The sequence below is a fragment of the Phyllobates terribilis genome, unplaced genomic scaffold (genome assembly GCF_046119375.1).
Source record: "Phyllobates terribilis strain yellow unplaced genomic scaffold, ASM4611937v1 Scaffold_4__5_contigs__length_816908805, whole genome shotgun sequence".
In the NCBI taxonomy this organism is placed as follows: Eukaryota; Metazoa; Chordata; class Amphibia; order Anura; family Dendrobatidae; genus Phyllobates; species Phyllobates terribilis.
Genome location: NW_027362764.1, coordinates 718484506 through 718505035, shown reverse-complemented (window position 1 = coordinate 718505035; position 20530 = coordinate 718484506). Strand labels below are relative to the sequence as shown.

The window sequence follows — 20530 nt, the reverse complement described above, 5'->3', positions numbered from 1 at the left end:
TGTGCTCCCAACGCCGAGGATTGCTGGCTCTACTTCTATCAGGGTTTCTTCCACCTACTACACCAGTTCCGGCACCCCCTCCTGCTCCTCCTCATCCTCCACCACCGATGTGCTATCTCAGAGCACGTCGTCCTCATCAGCTGGAAGCTCTGCAGCAAAGCCTCAGCCAGGGCCGGCGTCAGCACCCGGGAAAGTGCCGGGGCCCTGAGCAGGCGGGGGGCCCACTCACCGTCAGGCACCCTGGCGTGCTATGGGACCGGTGAGCAGTGTGGTGCCAGCGCTTGCACCCGCTCCCCTCCCCGCTTGCTCAGGGCCCCGGCAGCCGGCGGCACAATACTTACCTCTCCCCGTGTCTCCGCCGCAGATCCTGTCTCCTCCGCGGCTGCTGCACTGTGACGTCTCAGGTCAGAGGGTGTGGTGATGTCTTTACACCGCGCCCTCTCCTGTGCGGTCACAGAGCAGAACGGGAAGACGCCGGCGACGCTGGAGCCCAGAGCAGCGGCAGCAGGTGAGAAGTGAGGTAATTTTTTTTTTATATGTATGGAGGCATGGGGAATTATATGGCGGGGGGGTGATGACAACCTTCATGGGGCATTATATAGGGGGGATGGATGACATTCTGCATGGGGCATTATATGGGGGAGGGGAGGGATGACATCCTGCATGGGGCATTATATGGAGGAATGACATCCTGCATGGGGCATTATATGGGGGGGAGAAGTAACATCCTTCATGGGGAATTATATGGGGGGAGAGGTGACATCCTGCAAAGGGCATTATATAGGGGGGAGAGGTGACATCCTGCATGGTGCATTATATGGGGGGGTGACATCCGCCATGGGGCATTATATGGGGGGTGACTTCCTGCATGGGGCATTATATGGGGGGGAGGGATGATATCCTGCATGGGGCATTATGTGGGGGCCAGTATTCTATATGGAGCGTTATATGGGGGCCAGTATCCTCTTTGGAGCGTTATATGGGGGCCAGTATCCTCTTTGGAGTGCTATATGGGAGCCAGTATCCTGTAAAGAGCGTTATATGGGGTCCATCATTCTGTATGGAGCAATATATGGGGCCCATAATACTGTATGGAGGATTACGGTTTCTGAGCTATTGTAGAATTTACAATAGATATCCCTCATGTAATGTAAGAAGTGAAATCTTTGGCATTGTACTATATCTATATTTCTCTGCGGTATCTGTGCATCATGAAACGTGGTATGTGTTAAAGGAGCCCACTGAGACTCTTTCGCCCAGGGCCCACAAAAACCTGGAGCCGGCCCTGGCTTCAGCAAAGCGGCAACTGGCTCTGCTGAAGCTAATTTGTCTAAGAGACAAACCGCACACCACGGCAGAGTTGCTTAAAGAAATAACAGACCAGACAGATCTGTGGTTTTTGCTGCTGAACCTCCAACCAGGCATGGTCGTGTGTGATAATTGGCGTAACCTGGTGGCAGCTGTGAAGTTTGGCAAGCTCACACACGTACCATGCTTGGCACATGTGCTCAACCTGGTAGTTCAGAAGTTTCTGAAAACGTACCCAGATTTGACAGAGCTTCTGGTCAAGGTACGCCGTGTCAGCGCCCATTTCCGCAAGTCGGCTACAGCTGCTGCCACTCTAGCAGTTCTGCAGCAGCACACGCAAGTGCCAGCTCACCGACTGGTGTGTGACATGGTCATGCCCTGGCACTCCACACTGCACATGCTGGCAAGACTTTGTGAGCAGCAGAGGCCAGTTGTTGATTACCAGCTCCAACACGCCCGTCGGTATTCTGTTCAGCTACCGTATATAACAACTGAAGAGTGGGCATGGATGTCTGACATTTGTGCTGTTCTCCAAGACTTTTAGGACTCTACAAAGATGGTGAGCGGTGATGACGCCATAGTCAGAGCAACGATCCCGCTTCTTTGCCTACTTAAACAGTCGCTACTCACAATTAAATATGAAGCTATGCATGCAGATCAGGTGGAGATGGACGAAGACATAAGACAGAGAGATCCTACACAGGCCAGCCTTATTTCATCTGCTCAGCGCGAATTGGGTAACAATGAGGAGGTGGACGCTGCGGAGGAGGAAGAGGAGTGACAGGAGCTGGTGGCTAGCGCAACAGATGCTAGTACCCACACAACCTTTGTCCCGTCTCTCCGACGTGGATGGGCTGAGGATGGGAATGAGAAGGAAAAGAGGGAGGAGGAGGAGATGGAGAGTCGTGATCATGGTGGAGACAGGGAGGTGTTGACTGTAGGGAGCATGGCACATTTGGCCGACTTTATGTACCGCTGCCTTTCCTGTGACCTTCACCTTACATTCATTTTTGCCCAAAAACAGTACTGGTTGTTTACCCTGCTAGACCCATGCAACAAGGAGAACTTTGCATCTGTTCTTCCTGAGGTGGAGAGGTCTTTTAAAATGGTACTATACCAGAAGGTCATTGTGGAAATAATGTTGAAAAAATTCCAATTAGACAACGCTAATGGCAGGGGGCAAGCTTTATTGCCCAACCAAGGAGAAGAGGCCAGGGAGACACACAGCAGAGGCAGGGGTACACCTGTAAGTGGGAAGACCGGGGTGTAAGTACTTTCAGAGCATGGATCCGGAACTGCCAGGGCCGTGCCTCAGGTTGCAGAGGAAGGACAGACTGTGAGCACAGGAGTCAGGTGACTGGGAAGCTGGGGGTGTGTCCAAAGTGAGAGCTGGGAGGTCAGGTGACCGGGGAACTGGTGGCATGGCTAGAGAGAGGAAGAGACGAGGACGTTTGCGTGGAAAAGCGGAGCTGGGTCCTGCTCAGCAGAGCAGTGTGAGAGGGTCCAGGCTCCTGGATACAGTACTTGGAGCAAGATCCGAGTGCAGTGGACCGGAGGAGTCAAGCCGACTAGAGGGAGAAGAGACGCAGGGTCCATGGAGCCGAGCATGTGAGGTGCCGTGTTATGGACTAGGGGCTCAGCGGGTAAAACCGGAGACCGCCCGAAGACGGAGCATTGTTTGGGCGGGGACGCCTGAAGAAATCAACACCGGCATCAGCTGGCAACTGCCTTGTGAGGAGCAAGAGTGAGCTAAGTGAAAAAACTGTTGATTAAAACCGGTTCGACTCTGCTACATCTAGTTAAACTGTGAACTGTCAGTAATAGACTTTTACCTGCTACTTCCCTTGTTTTTCCCCCATATTTTCCCCTGTTACTCCCTGCGGGGAGGTTGACCCTGTTATCATAAACCTGCCCTGTTTATTAACCCCTTATTGGCTGCTCTGTGTTTCTCTGTCACTGCATCTAAAGTACCAGTGTTACACAACGTCAAAGGCATGGGCCAATTTCATGACACCAGCCCTATACCCAGGGCCTAATGACCAGGTATTTTTGACAAGAAAAATGTTTTTAAAAATGGTCAAGCAATACCTGGCCAACCAAACCAGCATACTCCCTAATTCTTCAGCGACTTTCAATTATTGGGTCTCAAAGCTGGACACCTGGCATGAGCTGTCCCACTTTGCCTTAGGGGTGTTGTGTTGACCTGCGGCTATCATCTTGTCTGAGCGGGTTTTAATGCCCCTGGAGGAGAGGTTATAACAGACGGGCACTTTCGCCTGTCAACAGAGAATGAACATTGAACAAAGCCTGGATTAGCCTACACTTTTCCACACCACCAGATGAAAGCAGCACATGAAGTATTTTTAATATTCAGTATTTTAATGAGGCCCGCCAGTTGTTGCCTTTCAGGGGTCTATGGGTGACCCTCCTCATTATTTTGGTCTGGCTTTGCACTTTCTGCAAAGCCTTTAAGACTGTATAAGTATATCAAGTACACTTTCAAAATATTTACGTTCAAAAATTTTTATGGATTCAATGACTTATCCATACTGTTTAACATGGTTATTGTTGCATTACTGTGGTATGTAAAACTTACAAAAGTGTTGACAAATATTTCTGGATTATATTACTCATCCATAGAGTATTATGTGCTTTCTGTCACATTTTGATGTTATATAACACTCAAAAAAAGCGTTAAAAAAGTTGACTAGATTACATTTCTCACCCATACACTATTCCGTGTTCTGGGGTACATATCTGTGATATATAACACTCAAAAAATGCATTTAAAAAATTTGCTGGGTTAAAATCCTCAACCATGTAGTATTATGTGCTTTGTGGTTCATTTCTGTGGCATATAACACTACAAAAAAGCGTTATAAAAGTTGGCTGGATTACATTTCTCACCCATAGACTATTATGTGTTCTTGTGTACATTTCGGTGGTATATAACCCTCAAAAAACTTGTTCAAAACTTTATTGTTATGATATTGCTCATCCACAGACTATTCTGTGGTCTAGAGTACATTTCAGTGGTATATAACCCTCAAAAAACTTGTTAAAAACTTTATTGTTATGATATTGCTCATCCATAAACTATTCCGTGTTCTTGTGTACATTTCGGTGGTATACAACCCTCAAAAAACTTGTTCAAAACTTTATTGTTATGATATTGCTCATCCACAGACTATTCTGTGGTCTGGAGTACATTTCAGTGGTATACAACCCTCAAAAAACTTGTTCAAAATTTTAGCGGAATTATAGTGCTCACCCATAGACTATTCCAAGGTCTGGAGTACATTTCCTTCGTAAATAAGCCTCAAAAAAATTGTACAAAAAGTATCAGCATTATAGTGCTCATCCATAGGGTATTACATCTTCTTGGGTAGATTTCATTGCTATAGAAGCCTCCAAAAACTTGTTCAAAAATGTATTGCTATTCTATTGCTTATCCATAGACTATTCATTGTTCTTGGGTACACTTCGGTAAGACATGTTTAAAACTTTATCGTTATGATAATGCTCATTCATAGACTATTCTGTCGTCTGGAGTACATTTAAGTGGAGTATAATCCTCAAAATACTTGTTCAAAACTTTATTGTTATGATATTGCTCATCCATAGGCTATATCGTGTTCTTCGGTACATCTCAGTAGTATATAACCCTCAAAAAACTTGTTCAAAACTTTATTATGATATTTATATGATATGACTTTGATATATGACTATGATATATGATATGACTTTGTTATGATATTGCTCATCAATAGATTATTCCGTGTTCTTGGGTACATTTGCTTGGTATATAACCCTCAAAAAACTTGTTTAAAATTTATCGGTATTATATTGATCATCCATAGGGTATTATATCTTCTTGGATACATTTTGGTGGTATATACCGCATTTTTCGGACTAGAAGATGTACCGGACCATAAGATCCACCTAGGTAAAGGAAAATATAAAAAAAATTTAAGCAAAAAATGTGGTCACGATGCACTGTTAAGCGGGAGCGGGTCTGCTGCTGACACTGGTATAGGGGTAATGTCCCCCAATTCCGATAATATCCCCCTGGTAGATATGCCTCCCCTTTCTATTATACGTGGCCCCAATACCCATCCTGGTATGCATGGCACCCCTCCATCCTGATATGCATGGCACCCCTCCATCCTGGTATGCATGGCACCCCTCATCCCCATCCTGGTATGCATGGCACCCCTGATCCCTATCCTGGTATGCATGGCACAGCAATCCCCATCCTGGTATGCATGGCACCCCTCATCCTTATCCTGGTATGCATGGCACCCCTCATCCCTATCCTGGTATGCATGGAACGCCTCATCCTTATCCTGGTATGCATGGCCCCCTCATCCTTATCCTGATATGCATGGCCCCCTCATCCTTATACTGATATGTATGATCCCCCTCATCCTTATCCTGGTATGTATGATCCCCCTCATCCTTATCCTGGTGTGTATGGCTCCCTCATCCTTACACTGGTATGTATGATCCCCCTCATTCTTATACTGGTATGCATAATCCCTCTCATTCTTATCCTGGTGTGCATGGCCCCCAGACCCTTATTCTGGAATGTATGATCCCCCTCATCCTTATTCTGGTATGTATGGCCCCCTCATCCTTATCCTGGTATGTATGGCCTCATCCTTATCCTGGTATGTATGACCCCCTCATACTTATCCTGGTATGTATGGCCCCCTCATCCTTATCCTGGTGTGTATGGCTCCCTCATCCTTACCCTGATATGCATGGCCCCCTCATCCTTACACTGGTATGTATGATCCCCCTCATTCTTATACTGGTCTGCATAATCCCTCTCATTCTTATCCTGGTGTGCATGGCCCCCTCACCCTTATTCTGGAATGTATGATCCCCCTCATCCTTATTCTGGTATTTATGGCCCCCTCATCCTTATCCTGGTATGTATGGCCTCATCCTTATCCTGGTATGCATGACCCCCTCATACTTATCCTGGTATGTATGGCCCCCTCATCCTTATCCTGGTATGTATGGCCCCCACATCCTTATTCGGGTATGTATGGCCCCCTCATCCACATCCTGGTATGCATGGTCCCCCTAATCCCCATCATGCTGCACATAAAAAAATAAACACTCCTACTCACCTCTCTTCTTTCTCCTCCAGCGCTGCGTCCTGTCTGCCCACACTGATCAGCTGCCGGAAATCACTGCTCCCCACGCCGGGACTGTGTGCGCGGGGAGCAGTGACTTCATGCTCAATAGCCGGCACAGAGCATAGCCGCAGCGCGGCTCCTGCTGCTGCCAGGCGATCGCGTGTGCCCGCTATTAAGGGCATGATATTCACCCCCTCCCCATGCCCATGTTCATGGAGAGGGGGTGAATATTCATGCCCTTTAATAGCGGGCACACACGATGGCCCGGCAGTACCAGGAGCCACACTGCGGCTACACTGTATATCGCTATTAAGGAGCATGAATATTCAGTGCTCCCCACGCCCACTGGGCGTGGGGAGCAGTAAATATTCATTTTCTTTAGCAGTGGGGACAGTGTAGGCTGCAGCAGGCTGCCTCCTGTGCCCCGCTCCTCCGCCGCAACCGCTCCCCCCACACCCAACAGATCACACAGTATATATATATACCCCCCAACATTTGGACTATAAGACACACCCCCCATTTTCCTCCAAAACTTTTCGTTTGCATACCAGGATCACTCTGATGAAATTAAAGTAGTGAGAACCTTTCTAGAAAGGGCGGACAAGGATATGGGGTGCATGGATTTTATATGTGAAGAACTTGTGTGAAAGAATAATACTTTTTCATTTTCGTGACCACTGGTATGCCCAGTGCACAGGAACAGCAATGGATACGCCAGTGGCACCTACTGTACATTGTTTAACCTATTTTTTGCTATTTGTGCTGCATAAGGTAGAATCTGAGACACTGATTTCAGCTATGTATCACTTATTAGGCTGTGTGTTGTTGTTTCAATGCAATGAGTGTTATATCAGCAGGAGATTATCACTGCCTGGACTGGTGCACATGTGAGACCTAGTCCAACCCTGCCCAAGCACTGATTCACAGCTTACAGTAAATATACAATATACACAGAAAGCTGTGGTGTGGGCAGGAGCTCTGTTTCATGCTACATCTAAAAACTCTGACTGCTGCACCCAGTAAATAAGTGATACATCACTGGAATCAGGGTCTCTTTTCCTACGTTATGTTGCTCTCACATGAGGTAGCAAAACCATGGTGACAGATTCCTTTTAAATACATACAATATTGGACCAGGTTCATTGACAACGTTTTAATCTTTTGGAATTTGATACGTTCTTGTCACATGTTATTAAAAATCATATTTAATATGTAATTTACGGGTATATTCGGATAATCAAATTATTAATTTTTTCGTATGTTCACATTAAAGCAGAGGCGTGTGGATTGAACAATTGCGGTTCTAGAAAGCAACCACAACTAACACTCTGTTACATTATATATACACCTTTTCCATGTTAAAACTTCCCTACCTTACAGCTGATTTGTTCACCTTTGACATATTAACAGTGAATATAATGTTTTGTTACAGCGGTCAGTAGCATTGTCCGAGAGATTAATTTCATAGGGATATGAATTCAGGGCTGTGGAGTCGGTAAGCCAAATCTCCGACTCCAACTCCTCAATTTCCCTGACTCCTGACTCTGACTCCACAGCCCGGCCTCACTACTGAGCGTGTACATAAAGTGCAGCACAGATTCATCTCAACTAAAAGCCAAGACCCTTAGATCAGGAACAGAACAGACATTTATAGGACATTTCACAACTTTCCCAACATCCTGCATTGTACTACTGTACCCAATTTATTATATATTTTAGGAGTCGGAGTCGGTCCATTTTATACCAACTCAAACTCCACCAGAATGGAAACCGACTCCATGACTCCACAGCCCTGGATATGATAAATAGGTTGGAATGCACTGAATAAAGTGATTTGGTTGGATTGTGGACAATATCTGGGTCAAAAAAAGAAAAAATAGAAATGAGATGGAAAAGTCTGTCTTCTTACTTCAATTCAGTCCATTAGCAGATAAAATTAAAAATGCAATAAGGAAACACTGGCTTATTGTTCAATCAGATCAGGAGATAATTGACAGAACTCATACTCCCCCTATTGTTACTTTCCGTAGATGTAGAAACCTTAAAGACGAATTAGTAAGAAGTAGACATGTGGGGAAAAAAGAAAATTGGTTAAAACAATTGGTTTCCTAAAGGAACCGCATGTTCACGTACATTTTGTGATAAAATGTTTATGGGGACCAATCTAAGGGGTTAATTTACATGTACCGTCCCTGCTGGCAAAATATGACAGCCGATCAGTAAACTTTTACCAATCAGCGGTCGTTGAATTTCCTGTTTACACAGGCGGACCAAAGTAAATGATGTGCACTGAGCGATCGATACTATATCGCTCCGTGTGCATAGGCTGCCATAGTTCTCGGCAGTTTGAATCCTGTTTACATTGGACAATGCACCATGAAGAATGACGACTATTTTTGGGCTGTACAAAAGATAATTTCGCCAGATGAACGAGAGTTTTGCTCGTTCATCGGATTTTCGGCAACCTGTTTGCACAGCAAGATAACCGTAAAACGGGCATCTTTAACGACCCTCGTTCACGATTATCTTGAAGTGTAAATACCCCTTAAGAATAGGTCCTGTTACTCATATGGTTAAAGAACTCATTACCTGCGGAACAAATTATATTGTTTGTGTAATATTTTGCCCTTGTGAATTTTATTATATAGATAAAACAATACGCTCTTTGTTTGTCTAGTTGGACATGGTAATTCCATTTCAACAAGAAAAGATTCTCTACACCTAATTAATCATGTAAAGGAAAAACATAATGGAGATTCATCGTGTCTGATTTCCTGGCATACAACATATTTATGTGCCATTTTCTGATGCAGACAGGCATAAACAATTATTGAGACGTGAGGTTAACTGAATTATTAGAACAGATGCCACCAGTTCATTAGGTCATAATGACCAAAATGAATTATCAGTGTTCTTATCATATTGTACTTTATAGGGATCTATGTGTTTAAGTAATATTATTAAACAAATTGTTTTTAATGCATTTATATGTTATGATATAGTTAATGTAGGAGGGGTCTAAATAGGTGTTGCTACCTTTTCCCATTGTATCTTGAAAAAGCGCCTTGAGTGTAAAATGGCAGTAGGCTATTGACCTGCTGAATATTGTTCTTTAAGTGTACATCTCAACCATGCAAAGAAAATAATCATCTGCTTTATTATACTACATGGTGAGTGTTACAATTACACCAGTTCTGCTCTTTAGGGTTCACTCACATCTGCGTATAAAATAGGTGAGTGCAATGTGAGAAAAAATCGCATTGCACTTTCAACATTATTAAATCAGCCAATGTTTATCTGTGAGTTTTTTCTCACCTGAAATTGGGTGAGGAATAAATCGCAGCATGCTGCGAGTGGCTGTGTAAAATGGCCGAGACTCAAAAATGCAAGTTAATGTGTGTGCCATGTGATGTTTACTCACCCATCTCATAGGAAACCCAACATTTCATCAGCCGAGTAAGGTAAAGCATGAAGTGTCAGAATAGAATAGAAATATAGATAGAATAGATAGAAAGAAATATATATAATTAGTGCAGTGCGTGTGTAGCTTACTGTACTTGTATTTAGCTAATAATTAAATAAATAAAATTAAAAATGGAGTGGGGTTCCCCTTATTTTTATTAACCAACTGAGGGAAAGCAGACAGCTGAGAACTGGTCTTAATAGTCTAGGAAGGGGGGCAATAAACATGGAGCTTCCCAGGCTATTAATATCAGCTCACAGCTGTCTACTTAGCTTCACTGGTTATTAAAAAGGGTGAAACCCCCCAAAAAATGATGAGGGGTCCCCCTTTTTTAATAACTAGCAAAGGCTAAGAAGACAGCTGCGGGCTGATATTAATAGCCTAAGAAGCTCCATGTTTATTGCCCCCTTCCTAGACTCTTAAGACCATCTCTCAGCTGTCTGCTTTCCCTCAGCTGGTTAAGAAAAATAAGAGTGAAACCATGCCATTTTTTTCTTTTATTTATTTATTTATTAGCTAAATACAAGTACAGAAAATTACACACGCAAAGCAGTGAATATATATCTCACTGACATCTATCTATATCTGTATATAAGATTGTTTTATTTGCTAGAAAACTAGCTTGAAATGACAGAGAATTACTGTATGTAAAAGCTGATGTTAAAAAAGCATTGCATATGGATGTTATTCGGATGTTAGGTGAGGGAAAAACGCACACTCAAATAGCACTTGCATAGCATACGAATGCTAGGTGAGAAAAATAAACGTATGACATTCGCCTGACATTCTCCAATTTTTCTGGCTGAGAATCTCAGTTACTTTAGAGAACTGAGCGTCTGTGTTGTATGATTTCTCAGCTTCTTTATACGCGCAGATGTGAGTGTATCCTTAGTGTGAAGCTCTTCAATATTCTGTTCTATAAGCATTTCTTCTACAAGACAAAACCTTCATACATACTGCATCCACTGGATCAAGACACATTTTTTTCTCTGCTAGATTCATATGGAATCCAACAATAAAAAAAACCTAATCCGAATGTCAGAGATTGGTCCTGGCTTGATCTGCTCTCGAAACTTCCATTCCCTGTCCCCTAAGGGATCTCGAAAATATATAACCATTTGATCTCACCAACCATCTCTTATAAACCGACTTTTCTTCGTCCATGGGAAAAAGAATTAAATATCAGCCTATCTGGTGCTGACACAAAGTTCATTCTATCCAACTCACGTGGTTTCTCCAGATGCATGCATGTTGGTATGGGACTTCTGAGCTATTACACCACTTAGATTTAACAAAAAACAGAGCCCAAATCCCACCACGCGAATATGCACATTCTGTATCACATCCCTCTAACCCTTATTGTTTCCCATTCATCCTCCCCTCTCTTTTTCCACTTCTCATCAAATGGTACCATACTTTGATGTCAATTGTTATCCACTTCTCGTTTTCTTCAATAGTTTTTACTTTGTTTCAGTCAACTTTTTTGTCTTGGACAATTCTGACTATATTACCTACTGTTATTTGTTAATTACTTCTAGGTACTGTTGTTATTTTTGTTTGTACCGAGACCTCAAATTTTTCACCAACGATTGAAAATTTATATTAATCGGTGATTATGTTGTTTATTATTCAATAAAAATTATTAGAAAAAAACAAAAAGGGAACATACAGATCACAGCAATTGCAATATGGCCACATGCAGGGATCCTAAGCAGCCAGTATGACTGCAGTGTCCCTGTTGCTTCCTATTTTGAAGCTTAATACACATATGGATGGCTATCTTATTAAAACCAGCATTTTGTTTACTAAAAAGCACGCTGGAGTAAGATGTGCTAATTTATTATTAAGAGCTTCTGAACACCTTATGTGTATGAGTGGTTGTGTGGCTATAGACCACTTTGTCAAATGATTTATTGGTATCATGGCCCCTCCAATATATGGTGGTTATTTATTATTTTCATGGCCTCACCAATATATGGTGATTTATTCATACCATGACCTATCCAACATATTGTGATTTATTCATACCATGACCCTCCAACATATGGTGATTTATTTATACAATCACCCGTCCAGTATATGGTTATTTATTTGTATCATGGCCCCTCCAGTATATGGTTATTTATTCGTATCATGGCCCCTCCAGTATATGGTTATTTATTCGTATCATGGCCCCTCCAGTATATGGTTATTTATTCGTTTCATGGCCCCTCCAGTATATGGTTATTTATTCGTATCATGGCCCCTCCTGTATATGGTTATTTATTCGTATCATGGCCCCTCCAGTATATGGTTATTTATTCGTATCATGGCCCCTCCAGTATATGGTTATTTATTCGTATCATGGCCCCTCCTGTATATGGTTATTTATTCGTATCATGGCCCCTCCAGTATATGGTTATTTATTCGTATCATGGCCTCTCCAGTATATGGTTATTATTTTCATATCTTGACCCCTCCGGTATATGGTGATTTATTCGTTTCATGGCCCCTCCAGTATATGGTTATTTATTCGTATCATGGCCCCTCCAGTATATGGTTATTTATTCGTATCATGGCCCCTCCAGTATATGGTTATTTATTCATATCATGGCCTCTCCAGTATATGGTTATTATTTTCATATCTTGACCCCTCCGGTATATGGTGATTTATTCGTATCATGGCCCCTCCAGTATATGGTTATTTATTCGTATCATGGCCCCTCCAGTATATGGTTATTTATTCGTATCATGGCCCCTCCAGTATGTGGAGACTTACTTTTACCATGGCCCCTCCAGTATATGATGATGTGTAATACCTTGGGGCTTGTAATTTCTTTTCAAACCAATATCCCCGAATAGTCATATAAGATGTCAAACCCTCAAAAAGAAAACAGCATGACAGCAAACATGTAAAGAAAATGTTTTATTTAAAGTGTTAAATACCACCATCGTAATTAATATGCTTTACATTAGTTGGTGCTCATTTGCAAGGCTAATCTGCCATATCACTCAACTGTAAATTCCTCTTGCTTTTAAAACGTACTATGTACAAGACTGCAGTAGTCACCGGGATAGTGCGGATACATGACTATACCATGGGCACAGCTGCAGACATCATGTGAAATAAAATAAAAAATACATCAATTTTTTTTCCTTTAAAATAAATACTGCATAATGATACTTATGTACAAATCTTATATACGGTCTTGTTCTCCCTATAAAAATTAGAAAGAAAAAAATGCATCTTGGGATTTTTTTATTTTCAGAAAATAACATATTACACTGCATTTTCAATACCAGAAATTGTTTTTTATGACATGATGATACTGTAGATGGTACGGATATATATATATATATATATATATATATATATATATATATATATTATATATATATTTCTTTCTTTGCTGGTTCACAGCCATCTAAATTAACTTTATTGACTCCATAATTCATATTGGATTTGGTGATCTATCTATTTCATTGCTATACAACTACTTTCATTTAAAAGGCGAGTATATGGCTAGTAGGCCTCAATTAACAAATCTATCTAACAGAAAATCAGGCCTATTAAAAGTGTCTAAAATAAAATCAGGCCTTGGGTTGCCCATAGCAACCAATCAGGACTCAGCTTTCATCTCTTCAGCTGATATGAAAAATTGAAAGCTGAGTTCTGATTGGTTGCTGTGGGCTGATTTTCTTGTTAGACAGCTTTAAATAAATTGAGGCCTGCTAACAAAAAATCAGGACTTGTGTTGCCCATAGCAACCAATCAGATCACAGCTTATAGTTTTCCATAGCAGCTTAAGAAATGAAAGCTGAGCTTTGATTGGTTGCTATGGGCAACACAAGGCCTGATTTTAGTTTAGACACTTTTAATAAATGAGGCCTACAATATTTTTAGATTTTTTTTTCTTTTTTTTTGCCAAATGATACCGGTGGGAGGACGAAAGAAGGGATAGGATAATGTAAATTACTAATATTTTTCCGTGAGCTGTCACATTCAAATAATCAAAATCATTGCTGTCTATGTGTGTGCTTACGGATGTGTATCTTCATATACACACATTCTTATGCATAAACACATATATAAATATGCCTATTCACATTTGTGTACGTAAACACAAACTTACATGTAAGTATACCGTATGTCTGCATATAAACAATTTACAGTATATGCACATAAAAAAAAACTAAAATTCTATGTGCATTTTATATCACTCTATTGTTCATTATGGGAAGAGGTAGAGAAACTATGACTCTCCAGCCGATGCGAAATCGTACGTTTCTATACGCCATGACACCCTATAGATGGTATTCTGGGACTTCTAGTTGTACAAGAGCTGGAGAGCCACAGGCTACCTAAGAATTTGGGAAAATAGGAAAAAAAAAGGCAATATTGTACTTCATCGGTGGGAGCCGATGAAATATATAATATATATTTCAAATTTCAAGTTGCAATACTCTCAACACACCCAAACACATATTTTTGGTATCCATCTTAGGAGGGGATTGAACAGGGATGTCCTACAGAACTCAACAGTTGTGTTCCCAAGATTGCGGGTCCACAAATATGGCAGCCAGAGCCCCGGCGGACAAATGTTCTATATATTAATATATATTTCTATAACAACCTCACTGTTTTGTTGTTTTTTTTTACTTTAATGTTATGAGTGCCATCAGCCAGCCAGACGATTAAGTCATTTCCAGCCAAGACACCGAGTGAACTGTCCTTAGTAACAAAGCGTTTGAAAAGTTAGACCTTCGTAGCACTGAAAATTAAAGCGCAAGTAAAAACGTCACCTGGTATGATACAGAACTCTGACAAAGTGCAAAAAAGGGCGTCCGTTCTTTTAAAAATAGTGGATACTATAATGTTCCATGGTGGGAATTTCAGTTTTAACCCTCAAGAGAACAATGCTCGGTGCTGACAAAGAATTCTTTTCTTTTTTTAAATGGCCACGTAATTGTAATATTTCATATTTTTGTCCCATTAAGACTCATTTGGATGGTGAAAAAAATAGTTACCATGCACTGTACAAGATATTGCAAAAAAGTTCAAATATCTTCTATATCAAATACATGCTGAATTACCTTAGGTATTCTCAAGCCATGTTGCAAAAATAGTTTTCAACATGCCTGAAATAAAGAAAGGTTGCTATGCAATGGAAGTCCCGGAGGCTGGACGCTTCCATTCTTGCCAGGTCAAACTAGGTATTTTTTTTTTTTTGTCAAAGAATTCAAGAACGCAGGGTAAAAAGTCTGCAAAACCTTTTTCAAATAAAGGCTAAAGGAGCAGTCATGGCACACAATGGGCAGGGTTGGGGTAGGTGAAAAAATGTGTGCGCCATTTTCAAACCCTAAACATTGGAGTCAGAAAAGAGGTCTGGGGTCTGGAAGATACATAGGACTGAAGGGCACAATGCAAAAAATTTGGGATCGGTGAGAGAAGACATGAGAGACATGTACAATTTGCACATAATGTTAAACTTTACAAGGCTTGTACCTTTCACATTTAAATAAATTGTATATGTTACATTTATTTCTTGTCACATAAAGAGAATTTTTTAAATATTTGCTAGAAAGAATTTTTTTTTTATTTTACCATTTTAATATATGTCTGTCAAAACACAGACCAGAATTGTTTTTTTTTTTTTGTTGTTGTTTTTTTTTTCGGCGGTTTTCTTTTTGAAGATTGAGAAATGTTGGTTTGTCTTTATTTCACGCTGTTGCATTCTCTCCCCTTTAAAACCATGCACTAGTGAAATTTGCTCTGTTTAAAAAGAATACAAATTGTTGAAAATGGCTGTATCTTTTCGGTCATTCTTTTTTTTTTTTTTTTGCAAGTTGCAGCCCAAAGAAAATAATTTCAATGTTCAATTAGATCCATGTCCATGCAAAATGAATAGAAAAATAAAATAAAAGAAACAAAAAGTTTAGTTTTTTAAATTATGGATTAACCACGGACCAAAATCTTCCCTGGAGAAATCATTGTATAATGGATCCCTTGGATGATTACTTTAAGCCAACTTCTTCAGACCATGGGACTTATGTGACCTACCATCATGTTCATCTTTAATAACACTGGTGTTCAGTCCTATGCCATCATCTTCCACCATCTCACTGGTTACATAGAACTTTTTTCGGTTGGGTTCCCAGTCCTTGGGGGCAAATACCAAAAGAAAATTTTGCAACAACGTGATATGTCACTGACAATGACTTTCGTTGCATGAAGCATTTCTTTAATTTTCTAGTGTCAGTAATCCATGGCTTCAGATTTGACTAGAACTGAGCTTCACCGATCTCCAAACCTGTTGGTTAGCTCCACTCCACCTGAGAGCCTTCTATAGTGCACAATGTGTGCAACTTCCGCTGAGAACACAGGATCGCTCCTTATCCCTAGAAACAGGCTCAGAGGACACAACATTAAGCATGCAGTGTTTGCCAGGGTGTGCGACCTGTCAGGTTTTGATTTCTTGTGATTTTGTTTTTTGTTAATTTTTTGAAACGCTGGTTGCAGAAGACAACAGTTTTTCACAGGTGCTATGACCGAGCATAAGAAGGTCCTGTGGAGCTTTCCAGAGATGACTGGGATGCTCTCCGGGTTAAAGGAGCTAATGTTGGGTCTACTAGAGAGGAAGGGGGAAACAGTTTAAACCATCCAATCACCATATTGGACAGGTCCAGTTCATCTAATAGTATCTGTGCTACACCCATAAATGACTTGTGATCCATACGTCCATAGTCGCCCCAAACAATTATCTGTTGAAATAAAAGAGAGATGATAGAGATCAGTTTGGCCCTAGAAGCTACTTGGCAACATAAGATGTGGACAATGGGTAACACATTCAATTCTCCAATTCTTTGGGAAGTTCTTGTGTTTTGTACTGGTTACCTGTAATCCTACATGGAACCAGAATTTCCACACTGATACAATAGAGGGTGGAAGTGTATGCACTATGAAGGTCTGGGGCAGAGGGAGAAGGATCCAGGAAATGAAGACTTCATGTCTTCGAGGTTTGATACAACAGTGTCATATACACATTGACCAAAAACATTTTACTATAGTTAGAGGGATTAGCTGGCATCGTTCACTTCTGCATCAGAGGTGATCAGTGCCAATGACGCTATGACCCCACACACCTGAGGAGATTTGTGCATGGTTGGCAGGTGTAGTGCATGATTTATTAGAATAGGATATGTGCATGAGTCCTTTCAATCGTGGACTTGTCTCGGCAAGTGTATGGGATCAGAACGTTAGTGGAACCACTACCCTCTGTTGGGGAAGTGAGTACCCTGGATAACCCCTTTAAGATAAAATGTATTATTTGAGATAACAAATGATATAATATTCACTCGTGTCAGGGTACATTTACATGCACTGGATTTGCTATGGAAATGTTCTTTTCAAATTTGGCAGGAAAATCAGTAGCAGCAAATCCTCACTAAATTGAGTGGATTTTGGGCAGATTTTCATGAAGATTTACTATTACAAATCACCTAAAATAACAATAAAAAAATTAAACTACTTCCCTTGGCACTTACGGGGTAACACTAGGCTTGGCTCCACTAGCTCTTGTACAACTGGTCTCCAGCGATAACGTGTCATTATATGTGACTGCTGCAGTATTCACAGGTCTATATGATAAACCATCACTGAAGGCCAGGATACAAAGAGCGGTGGGGAACTAGCCAACCATTACCATCGGAGGGGCAGAAGGTGAGTATACTGATTTTTTTTTTTTTTAAACATTTTTTAAGTTTATTTTTGAGTTCCTTAATTCCCAAACCCAATTTGTTGATATCTCGTTTACTTTGCCGCTATTGCATTCCAATACGGATTTTTGGTTACAACTTCCGCAGCAATTCATGGATAAGTGACCATTTCCTCCATCTGTTAAACACTCTGAGAAAAAAAAGCATTTACATAAGGCCTGATTGGGCACTGTATGCCCTGATGTGGTGTAAGCCCTGGGGGTAGGGGAACATTGCAAGATGCAGGACTGCGGATATCATACAGCACCCCCACAGGCCCTCTGTTATACATAACAAAACCCTTTGTTCCTATTCTTATGGGCCCCAGGGAAAATAAATTTGAGGAAAGAGAGAACAACCGTAACAGGCAAAAATTTTCAACTTCAATATCCCTCTGGAGAAAAGCCACGTTACCTGTAAGACCTTTCCTTGGGGTGATTCTTCAAAAGATAACTGTTGCTGGTATAAAGGCTCCAGCGTTTTTCTTGCTACTTTTGTTTTCTTTTTGGCTATGCAGACCCCATTTTCCAAGAGATACACCTTTACATATGGTGCTACAGGAGAGAAAGATAGACAGAGGTGGTGTTACTCTTGGCTTGCGCAGCTTATAATGAAGCTCATAGGCAGGATGTGAAAAATGACATATTAATGGAAATTGCCATTGATCAGGCTGAATAATGACATTATCATAATTTCTCATTTCCAGCTGGTGTACAAAGCAAATGATGAGATTCGTTAGCTGTGTGTATTCATAAAGTGACGGTGCGGAGAGGATAAATGTGGAGATTAGCCTGACAACAAATAACCAAGTCAATTAATTATGGAGTATTAGACGGTGTTTTGAATCCGCCGAGGACTACGTTACTTTGTGTTTTATAGCTATCGTTGGCTGTTTCACTCTGGATTATTGGTGGTTACAAATGATCTGTAGCTACAGTATGATACAATGACAATCGTTCCTTATTTAAAGGGGTAGATAAACGTTAGCCAAACCCACTGACCGGCTGTCGGGGGGGGTCTCCAAATTTCTCCCCAACAATTGATGTCAAGGAAGATACAGATCGGGAAGTTAAAATTCAGACGACAAATTATTTTGGAAATAAGCTGCCTATTGAAAACACATGAAGGCTCAGCTGAGCTGAGGGTTTATGTGTATGGGGAAGTTGGGAGACAGTCTAATTTGACTCCCATTGTGGACCTAGAAATGAATGGCATGCTTTGTTGTGATATATATTAGTACTAGTGATGAGCGAGCATGCTCGCCACTGCTCGGTACTTATTTTTGCATCTATTTTGTGAAGCTGTGCTTCCTGTTATTTATGTATTATGTTGATGGATGGAACCCGAAGGTCTCTGTTTTTTAATTATTTTTTAATTATTTGTTGTTTTTAAAGATTGGAAATAAAATTTACCTTTTTACCTACAATTTTATGTATCTTCCTTTGAAGCTGGGCCGCTTTAGCTTGAGCTTTTTTTGCGTTATAATGCAGGACAATGCCAGACCTCATGTGGCTGGAGTGTGTCAGCAGTTCCTGCAAGATGAAGGCATTGAAGCTATGGACTGGCCCGCCCGTTCCCCAGACCTGAATCCGATTGAGCACATCTGGGACATCATGTCTCGCTCCATCCACCAACGTCACGTTGCACCACAGACTGTCCAGGAGTTGGCGGATGCTTTAGTCAAGGTCTGGGAGGAGATCCCACAGGAGACCATCCGCAACCTCATCAGTAGCATGCCCAGGCGTTGTAGGGAGGTCATACAGGCACGTGGAGGCCACACACAATACTCAGCCTCATTTTGACTTGTTTTAAGGACATTACATCAAAGTTGGATCAGCCTGTAGTGTGTTTTTCCACTTTAATTTTGGGGGTGACTCCAAATCCAGGCCTCCATTGGTTAATAAATTTGATTTCCATTGATGATTTTTGTGTGATTTTGTTGTCAGCACATTCAACTTTGTACAAAACAATTCAATGAGAATATTTCATTCATTCAGAAATAGGATGTGTTATTTGAGTGTTCCCTTTATTTTTTTTACTTATAAAAATTAAGGTACTTAGAGCCCAAATTGATCAAGTCATGAGAGCCCATCAGCTGCGAAAAGGAGACCTTTTATTCACTGGATGCAAAGAGGTATCCAGTAGAGATCTTGGAAGTATATTATAAATCTTTATAGCATTTCATTATACAGTAATTAAAGGGAATGTGTCATCAAAAAAATATCTGTTGTTTAAGTCAGGTTTTTAAATGTATTTCTTAAAATTTTGTATAATTTTTTTTAAATTTTCCCTATCTCTATCTATTTATCTTGGAATGTTCACACTGACCACTAGGCCTATTTTTCTAATGCTTTTTGAAATTTCCATATATCCCAAAAAATATTGATGTTCTAAAAACAAGACTTTTCAGCAAACTCATTATCATCACCGGCATGATTACAATGACAGGTAACACCTCTATGTACAATAGATAGCACAGGATCTACCATTTCCAATATAATGTTACAGATCACCTCCTCCCCCTTCCTTCACAATGACCTTTGCCCTGATCAGAGCATGCTCAATACTTCAGTACAACTTAGTAGGGTCTGACTGCTAATATACATGTGTTTTTCCTGTAAGAACCGGAAGTGTACGTTTAGGCTTAGTGGTCAGGGTGAAAATTGCAATATTTCAGGTTTTTTTTTTCTATTTAATATAGATCATGATGTGATTTAAAAAAAATGTAAAAACAAAAATCAACTTTTTTTTTACAAAATCATTTAATATAAAAACCGGGTTTATACAAGAGGTTATTTTCTGATTTACGTAATAATGGAGCATCCATTTTATCATCATTCATGGGATGTTCCCTATTGAATAATCTTGCTTCACAATG

The 20530-nt window shown here is 40.8% G+C and overlaps 1 protein-coding gene across 50 annotated transcripts in view; it reads right to left on the bottom strand.

Annotated features, from left to right (window-relative positions):
* Nucleotides 1-12810: 12810 nt before the first annotated feature.
* The window catches only part of RIMS2 (regulating synaptic membrane exocytosis 2), a 659880-nt gene continuing 652160 nt past the window's right edge, over nt 12811-20530 (bottom strand). For all 50 annotated transcript variants that reach the window (XM_073679706.1, XM_073679709.1, XM_073679704.1 and 47 more), the window contains 2 exons: nt 18067-18206; nt 12811-16659 (listed from right to left, as the gene is read on the bottom strand). In XM_073679706.1, the coding sequence (XP_073535807.1) occupies nt 16441-16659; nt 18067-18206 (359 nt within the window). In that variant the 3' untranslated portion in view covers nt 12811-16440. The remainder of the gene's footprint in view (nt 16660-18066; nt 18207-20530) is intronic.